This window comes from Monodon monoceros, unplaced genomic scaffold (assembly GCF_005190385.1).
Source record: "Monodon monoceros isolate NGI ecotype Baffin Bay Population unplaced genomic scaffold, NGI_Narwhal_1 Super_Scaffold_3, whole genome shotgun sequence".
NCBI classification, from domain to species: Eukaryota; Metazoa; Chordata; class Mammalia; order Artiodactyla; family Monodontidae; genus Monodon; species Monodon monoceros.
This window is the reverse complement of record NW_021703780.1, coordinates 3,215,475-3,224,549: the sequence shown is the minus strand read 5'-3', so window position 1 is coordinate 3,224,549 and position 9,075 is coordinate 3,215,475. Positions and strand designations below refer to the sequence as shown.

The 9,075-nt window shown below is 54.2% G+C and overlaps 1 protein-coding gene across 1 annotated transcript in view; it reads left to right on the top strand.

The window, feature by feature from the left end:
• The first annotated feature begins 923 nt into the window (after nt 1-923).
• The window catches only part of SLC22A23 (solute carrier family 22 member 23), a 106,452-nt gene continuing 98,300 nt past the window's right edge, over nt 924-9,075 (top strand). Inside the window, exons 1-2 of the mRNA XM_029242436.1 lie at nt 924-1,880; nt 6,945-7,099. Of these exons, the coding sequence (XP_029098269.1) occupies nt 7,030-7,099 (70 nt within the window). The 5' untranslated portion in view covers nt 924-1,880; nt 6,945-7,029. The remainder of the gene's footprint in view (nt 1,881-6,944; nt 7,100-9,075) is intronic.

Sequence of the window (9,075 nt, the reverse complement as noted above, 5' to 3'; positions counted from 1 at the left end):
AAATAAGCTCATCAGTGAGCAGTCTGGGTGGAGACGGGAGTGACTGATTCTTGGCCACAGAGCCAGCAGCTGGTCCCCCTTCCTCCCCTCCCCCTTCCCCCTGGCAGCAACCTGGGGCCGGGTGTGTCCTTCTCCTGCCAAGCACGTGCCAGGCTGAGGTGCAGGAAGGTGTGATGTGATTGGGATTGTAACCATTACAGGTGTTGCAAGCATCTCCTCACCCGGAGGAGCCAGATGGGCTCGTAGACGTAGCTCTTAGCCTTGGAAATCAATTACTTTGTGGGCAGAGTCCTGTGCTAGGCAGAGTGGAGAGAAAACAAGTCAGAAACAGCCTCAGAATGTAATAAACCAGGCTGGGGAGACAGAATATACACACACTGGTACTTCCGTGAGTGTTGGTTTTCCAGGCTGGCCTCCACAAGCCCCCTTAGCTCACGCTCTAGTTTCTGACCCGGCATTTGCTGCACAAAGCACTGAGCAGCCCTGCTGTGCATGTTTCACGCGGCCTTTGGCCTCACCCTGCTCTTGGGGGTTGACTGTTCAAGCCCTGGCCCAGGCCTGGGAAGCGCATTCACTGTGTTCAAAACAGCAGGGAAATGACAGGCCAGGGCGGCATCGTTGTCACCTGGGCGGCTTGTCAGACTGCTTGCTGTGCTTCCTCCGGAGCTTCCCGTTCGGGGTCTGGCCTGGGCCCGGGAATGTGCATTTCTGACGCCTTCCCAGGTGATGCTCATGCTGCCGGTCCCTGGGCAGACATAGGGGATGTCATCCCTGTAAAGAACACCTGTATCTGAATTGTTAATGATGAGATTACGTGCAGCTAGCAGTGCCGGCCCTGGATGTGTCCCAGGGAGTCCAGGGAATGACGTGTCGGGCGGCTGCCTTCCTGCTCTGTCCAGGCTGGCTGGCCCCTCCCTCCGCAGTGGCTGGTGCAGAAGCTCGGCTTGTCCCAAAGCCCGTTGAAGCCGAGACCCCATTTGTTTGCCCCTCGGGCCCAGACGTCAGTTGCTTGTGGATTGAGGGCCGTGTTTCCACTTGGACACACGTCACTTCGAGGGAACAGACGTGCATTTCTCTCTCACTTCTGCAAAAGGAGGAAGGAAAAATTGGAGGGTTAATTTTATTTGTTTTTCTAAATAATAAAGCTTAATTGTAAAGATAGTCTAAATGTTGTATTCACCAATTGATTGGCTTTCTCTCCACGTGGAGAGAAAGTGGCTTTAGGATGTAATATGGGAAAACACAAGGGACGTTGATGAGGAAGAAAAGTAAGAATGCTTAGTTAAAATTGATATTTCAGTATTCACTACTAACCCTCTTTATTTTTAAGGCGACTTATAAAGTTTGGGGAGCTTTTTGGGATGGAAACACAGAGGTTGCTTTCAGTTTCCTCGTGTTACTGTGATACCCCATGCAAAAAGCTGGCAGGGGCTTTCCACCTGCAGGGCCGTGTGACAGCTGTGCCAGTGACGGGGGACTCCCGGCCTGTGCTGGCAGGATGGAGGAAAGACGCATCCGCAGATGTCATGGGGGTGTGAGACGCTGCAGACTTTTATCCTCTGTCCCGGGCTAAAACATTACACCGCCTTCTGTGGGCAGATTTATATTTCTCATTGTTGGATTTTCAAAAACATTGAAGAGACTCTTAGCGGTATGTGTGACACAGCCTGTAAAGGGTGTCATGACCCTGAGCGCAGTTATGTGTTGCCCTTATGATTGACAAGTGGCCTCTGTGTGTGTTTCTCTCTGATCTGTTTTCTATTTGCCCCTCTCTAGTGGGATCTTGTGTGTGATAATGCCTGGAAGGTCCATGTCGCTAAGTTCTCCTTACTGGTTGGATTAATCTTTGGCTACCTGATAACTGGATGCATTGCTGACTGGTAAGTACCCACATGCCCGCCGCACAAACCTGGGAGCCGCAGCGAGCCTCTGCTGCCTAACGGGGCGCGGTCTGTGTGAGCTCACCCGTGACCGAGGCTCTCCTCTGCCCTGGTGCTGGTGCCAGAGCAGAAGGCTGTAGCTGCCACCTGCAGAATTCAGAATGAAGGGAATTGGCCGGTGCACAGAGCAGACCCTTTTGAAGTGAGAATCTAAATTCATTGCAATTCCCCGGCTGCTAGAATCTAGCAAAACCAGCTCGCAGCCTGCAAGCCCATGTCCTCCTGACCATCAGAGTGCAGTTAGGAAGAGCCTGGGGACGTGGCTTCGGGGCTTTATGGGCTGGGCCCTGAGCGGGTGGATATACAAGAGGCGTCAAAAGATGGGGAGAGGACACGGCGGACCCTCTTCACCCCTGAGAACTGGACGGTGGGGCTGTGCCCATGAGCTCCCTGAATGCCACACAGATCTTAGAGAGGGACAGTCCTTGTAGTTGGCTTGGCCAGCAGATGCCTGTGTGGGTCCACAGGGAGCTAGACCTTGAAAAGTGGACAGCATGTGGGTAATGGCTGGGCAGTGCAGGCAGAGGGGCGGTGACCAGAGGCGAGAATGAATACGCTTTACTTGGGTGGGTTAGGGGCCAGGTGTGTGGTTCAGGGTGAAGTGACAGGTTGTTCGGAGGGCGATGGGGGTAGTCATGGTAATAATAACAGCGACAATGGTAGCACCCCTCGCTTACTGGCTGCCTGCCGTGGCCGGGCACCGTGCTGAGTGTCTCCGTGGATTAGAATATCCCGTCCTCACAGCACCCCGTTAGGAAGGCACTCTCATTACCCCTGTCTCATGGTGGAGAAATGGAAGCACGGACGTTTAAGTAAAATCCCCAGGTTCACTCAGCTTTTAGGTCGGAGAGCCAGGATTTGAGACTAAGCTGGTGGTGGCCCCAGAGCCTGGCTCCACGGGTGTAGACAGCTGGCCGGTGGTACTCCAGAGAGCGCCTGCGGGGACAGAGCGGCGGGGGAGCCCAGGGAGGCCCCTTTCAGGTTCTAGAACTTTCTTCCCCAAGGCTAGCGCCTATTTTGGGAGTTCCTTGCATTAATGTGAAGTGTGATTTCCTGAGTGTTCAGAATTTGCTTAATCATCGTTTGGAAGTGCTTCTTAAGGACATACTCCCTGGAGACGGCAACAGAGACGCTGTCAGTGATCTCTGGAAACCCACAGCCCGCCCTCGCATGGGGTTTGGTGGTGGGTTTTCTTGGGGAGTGGAGGCGGGGAAAGGGCGAGGGTTTGGGGTTTTGTTTTTTTTTTTTAAACCAAATCCTTGAGCTTAAACGTCTTCAGAGTGAGCTATACTGACCTAAAAGATACTCTAATCCCAATGTTTTAACCACAAAGACTTTTGTTTCCTAGAAACCTGCATTGAAATAGGTGGGGAAGGCTATAGTAATATAACCACGTCACTTCTTTCTAAAAGCACAGACTTGACGGAGGTTTTAGTGTCCCGACTCCTGAGAGATTTAATAGGGGAAGTAAATATGGACCTCGACCAACAGATCTGTGATGGTTTAAATTGTTTAGACGGGGTTTTGTGGTTTCTTCCTTCTTGCCCATCCACGCCGTTTGGCCTCCCTGACCGCACACCAGGCCTGGGGACAGAAGACAGGAGAGTCTGGGGTCTCCCTTGGCGAGCAGCCAGAGTCTGGTGCTGTGGCCGCTTCGCCAGGGTCGCCGTGGGTGGGCAAGGGGCACCGGAGAGTCAGGGCGGGCAGCTTGTGCTGGGGCTTTCTGCACGTGTTGAGTGGGCCTCAGTTCCAGTTTGAAAGTTTGGTGTTTTCCACCCTTGCCTGATTTATTTTTGGCATTTTACTCCCTGCTAGAGCCTTGCTTCAAAGGAGATAAACACATGTAGAGGGAAGCCCAGATTTCACAGCCCTTGGCACCGTTTCACGGCTGTGTAGGGAAGTTGATCAAGTCCTAGGTTAAGCTAAGACCACAGTCAGCGTCTAAGAAAACTTTAAAAAGTGACTGTTTTCCACACACGTTCTATCTGGGACCGGACAGTATGTACGGTCGCGCGTTAGTTCACATGGAAGAGGGGGACCGGCCCGGTCAGTGGCTCTCGCCCGATGACCTCGTTCCCCCCCCCCCTCGGTCTTTGGCTGGACATCCTGCATGTCTTGTCCAGCCGGCCCCGGGAGGCTGCCTTTATGGGCTGCACCACAGGCCCCCTTGTCCTCTGGCTCCCAGCTGAGCCTGGCCAGCGGGGCAGAGGCCGGGGAGCACAGGCTGGAGATGTGAGGGAGGGGACAGCAAGGTAGCGGCATTTCCCTCCCCTGCTTGGTCTCTGTAGAGTTGCCATCGTTCGGGGCCCCCCTGCCTGCGCCCCGTCTCTGAGCTCCGGACTGTCCTTGCTCCCCACTCCCTGCTGTCGGCAGCCCCAGCCTTCTCTCCCAGCTTGCCCCCCGCTTTGTAAATAATCCCTCCGTTAAAATCTCCTCGGAGTCCTCCATTTGAGCGGGACATCTGTGTCCTGTTGAGACCCTGTCGTATTTCTCTGGGGCCGCTGTCACGGTTACCAGGCACTTGGTGGCTTGGCTGAGCTGACTCGCGGTCCTGTAGTTCGCGCCAGGCTGAACCCAGGGTGCCCGCAGGGCTGCAGGACCCCCTGGAGGTGCTAGGAGAGAATTCACTGCCTTGCTTTCTCCACCTTCTCGCGTTCCTTGGCTCCTGGCCCACTTCTAGTTTCTGAGCCCGAGATGGCTGGTCAGGTCCTTCTCACAAGGTCATCTCTCTGGTTCCCTGCAGCCAGGACAGGCTCTATGGGTCCTTAGATTGGACCCACCTGGACAGTCACCTCACCTCAGGCCCTTCACCTTCGTCACGTCTATACAGCCCCTTTTGCCTTGAGAGGTGACACAGTCACAGGGTCTGAGGATTAGGACCGGGGCCCCCCCGAGGCCGTTATTCTGCGCATCACAGATTTGGGGGTGCGATTTTACCAGTCAGCCGGTGGGGGAGGGCCCCAGCTCTGGGGCAGCCGGTGCGCACGTGAACTCCAGTGCTTTCTAAATCACTTGCACGTGTCTATACCCGACGGCCCTTCCTGAAGAAAGCACAAGGCTCGTTTGACGGAGCCTCGTCTTCCTCAAGATTCCATCCTTCCTCAGGGAGCCTGGATTCGGGGCCGCGGGGCTCTGACCCTGAGGACCATGTTGGCCCCACAGTTCCTAATACTGATTTTCACTTAATGATTTTAACAAGCATTTGGGAGGGAAAGATTTAGAATCATTTCTACAAGTTAAAAAAAAAAAGCCAGGATCTTTCCTAAAGTGTCAGGACAGGGCAGACCATGTCTGGTGGGCGACAGGGACGCAGGATGCGGGAAGGGGACCCACGAGCTGCTGGGTGCCCTGTCCGTCGTCCCTGTTAGCGGTCCCAACACACTGCGATGCAGGACGGTTATCCCCGTGTTACAGAGAAGGGAAGTCGAGGCAAACAAAACTGGGTAAGTTAGACTTTGTTTTCCTTCATTTTAGGAGACCAACTAAGCCATGCTTAAATTTATTTCTGTAAACGGGTTGGGTTTGGACCAAACTACCTATAGAGCCTTTGCTGATGAGGGCTTAGTGACCCCAGCACAAGTCAAGGGAGGTAATGGCTAAAAGCTCGATAAGAAGGTTGACTTACGTTGCATTGAGCTCACAGCCTTGCCCTCCTTTCTCTAAACCAAAGCGACTGGCGGGGCTGCTCAGAAGCCTAAGGAATTCTGAATGAAATGGTGTCCTGTAGTTCCCGCCCCCAGAGTTTCTAGAAATTACATCCATCTCCTGCACAGGGCAAGGCCGTGCACTACTGAGTATTGCTTTTTTAAAAAGCAGCTTTATTGAGAGATAATTTACATACCGTAAAGCTCCCCCATTTTAAGTACCCAATTCAGTGAGTTTTAGTATATTTACAGGGTTATGCAGTCACACCACATGCCGAGTCTACAACATTGCCATCTCCTGCCCATTTGTAGCCACCGCCATTCTCACCCCAGCCCTAGACAACCACGAATCTACTCTCCATTTCTCTCCATTTGCCCTTTCTGGGCACTTTGCTCTTAGGTAGGTGCCTTGTCCTAAGTCTAGGTGTTTGGGGTACCAGGCGTGGACTTCGTTCCCTTGGCAAATGGAGTCCAGTTTCTCTGTGAGCCTTCCTTCCAGTTCACTCTGGCTGTGTCACATTCATCTGTGAGGTGGAGGGTTCTGCTTTACTTGGGACACATGGCAGGTTAGCTTGGGAGGGATGGAGAACGAGGGCCTCCCCATCCCAGTGGGCCACCGCTACCCAGCCCCCCCACCCCGGGCCACGCCTAGAAGCACATCGCCCCCTAGTGGTCACCGAGCTCTCACCGGCTGGCGCTGTGGCCCACCAGCCCAGGGTGCGCGCTGCCGTTTCCCGAGGTGCAGAGGTTGGGCCCCTGGGGGCTTCACTTTCAGGTCCACACCCGTTGTGTACAGGTCAGGCTACCTTAGTTTAGCCTGTGGTCCCTTAAATTTCCTTCTCATCGTCCAGTTGAAACCAGTCGGCAGCCGGCTGGGCCCTGGGCTCCACAGGCCATGGGTGAGGTTGGGCCAGACTAGTTAACAGCCCAGGGAAACGGCTTGAAGCCGCTTGCCTGGGGTCTGTGTTTGACCCTGGAGCCAGTTCCGAAGGTCAGCAGCTTCTCAAGACATTGAATGTTGGGCTTGTCAAGGTTGGTGTTTGGGGAAGGTATTGATTGTGTTGAATTATCCCCCGTGTACTCGGGAACAGACTCGCCAACAGGACTTGGTTCCCGTCCCTCTGGTCTGTTGTGCGGTACTGTTGACCTGTGTTCCCTGATCTACAAGTCAAGCGGGTGCGTGCATATCCCCCGGGGGCCTTCTACCCCTGGGCCTCCCCAGGTGGGTCCAGGAGGGATACAGACTCAGTACGGTGCTCATCCGGCACCCAGCGAGCACGGCGGTCCCAGGGGTGCCGTGGCGTCCAGCCGGCGGCCCCACCCGGCGGTGGCGGCTAACTGTGTCCCTGTCCGCGTGCAGGTCCGGCCGGCGGCCCGTGCTGCTCTTCTCCGTCATCTTCATCCTCGTCTTTGGACTGACCGTGGCGCTGTCTGTGAACGTGACCATGTTCAGCACGCTCAGGTTCTTTGAAGGATTCTGCCTGGCTGGAGTGATTCTCACCCTGTACGCGCTACGTAAGTAGGAGCCTTCACGGCGGGTCTTGAAGAAACGAGGGGACGTGTGGCCGCTGCGTGCAGGGTTCGGGAAGGGTGTCTGCGCGCTGCGATTCGGGTAGGCGGGGGGCGGGCTGTGGAGGCAGCAGCTTCTGGAGGTGCGGACCACAGGCCTCATCTGCTGTGAAAGCACTCGTTCCCACGTTGTGTCTCTAACCCTCCCTTCAGCCCGAGCTCAGGCTCAGGGCCCGTCGGAGGGCGTGGGGGCCTGCATCGTGGCCCGGAGAAGTGGGGATCGGCCCGCAGTGGGCGTGGACGGGCTTCTGCTTTCCCCCGGGATGTTCTGTGCTCACGTTCCGTGCACTGCCTATCCTGGACGTATCCGGGCGTCCCTGCACTCGGTTCCGGAAGAGCATAGCAAGTGCCTGCTCCAGTGTGTTCCGATGGACTCCTCAAGAGTTTTTCTTGTTTTCTTTAAGACTGTGCCAGGTCCAGGCTTCCCACCTCCCCACGTGGCTTAAGTGGTCTGGGCTTGAACCCTAAGCACTGGTGCTGGGAGAGCAAACGGCAGTCTCTTTAGGGTGAAGAAAATTTCCATCGTGTCTGTGACCCTTTTAACTCTCCTGTCAAGGATGGTTGTCTCCTTTCTTTGTAGTTGGTGGTTTCTAGCACAGGGCCACAACCCCACAAGAAGAAGGAAGGTTTTAGGCATTTACTTATTTTCTAGTTTTATACTTTTTAATCACAGTGTGGAAAGAACTGTTAGGACTAATGTGAGATGATTTATGACATGTTTTCTTTTTCTTTCCCTTTGACAACATAGGCAGGATAGACTAGGTAGCAGTTTCCAGTGGGGTCAATAAGGATAGCTCTGATTATCTTAAAGTACGGCTCTCTTAGTTTAGTCTATGATCCCTTTAAATAACACTTTTAGATGGCCTGGATTTTGTTCCCTTATTGTAGAGAACAGAACTATAGTCGATTATAACGTAGCTTTATAACCACAGAGAATAAAAGGGCTACAGAGGTGTTCTCCTAAAGTCACTGTTGACAGTTTTGTTATCTCCTTCCGACGCCGAATTGAATTGTGGTTTCTTAGAAATCACCATTTCCAGGTTATTTGCATTTATTTTGGAACCCTTGCTCTTGGGGGTTCTTAAGGAATGTACGTGTTCCAGGGCAGTGGGTCGAGGTGATGGCTATTCGGAGGGTTTGTTTCTTTGAACAAACATCATGGGCGTGGGGGTGGGGGGGGTTGGGCTTGAGCGCTTCCATTCAAGGTGCCTGGGCCATTCTCCATCCCTGCCCACCCGTCCGTCTGTGCAGAGGAGCGGCTCTCGCGCTCATTCTGGAGGAGGCTGCGGGCCCTGCTCTCACGCCCTCTGGTCCCATGTTTGTTCAGGCGCGTGGGCGCCTGCTCTCCAGGCCGCCATCCCCGCGGGGCTCTGGTTCCCACAGGAGGACATCCGTCCTTTGCTTCCTCGAGGACGCTGTTCCCGGGGACGGCTCTGCACACTGGCAGAATGGAACAGCCACGCTTCAGGAACTTAGCAGAGAAATAACCTCCATCTCACCACCCCGGTACTTAACCACATTCAGTGGAGAGAATGTTCACGGAAAAGAGCCTTAAAGCAAAGCTGACATGTCGGTTTTATCTTGCATGCCAACTGCTGACAGAGACCTCACAGGACCTGGGAGGACCCTTGGGGCCCAGCGGGAGAGGAGCCTGACCTGTTAGCCGTGCCGGCCTGTGATAAGGAAGGAGGGCAGGGGGTGGCCGGCACTGGCCGTCTCAGCAGACTCCCCTGAACTCAGCCTGACCTGGAGAGAATTTCCCTCAAATGGCATCATTTCAGCCTCACGTAGAATCGCCATTGTCCCTGTGAAATCTGTTGCTGTATGTACTCTGAAAAATGAAGCTAAGGCTGTTTTTTCATGAGATTACACAGTGAGCTCTTTATAGTAGAAAGCTCTCTTACATACTTCAGAACCATACG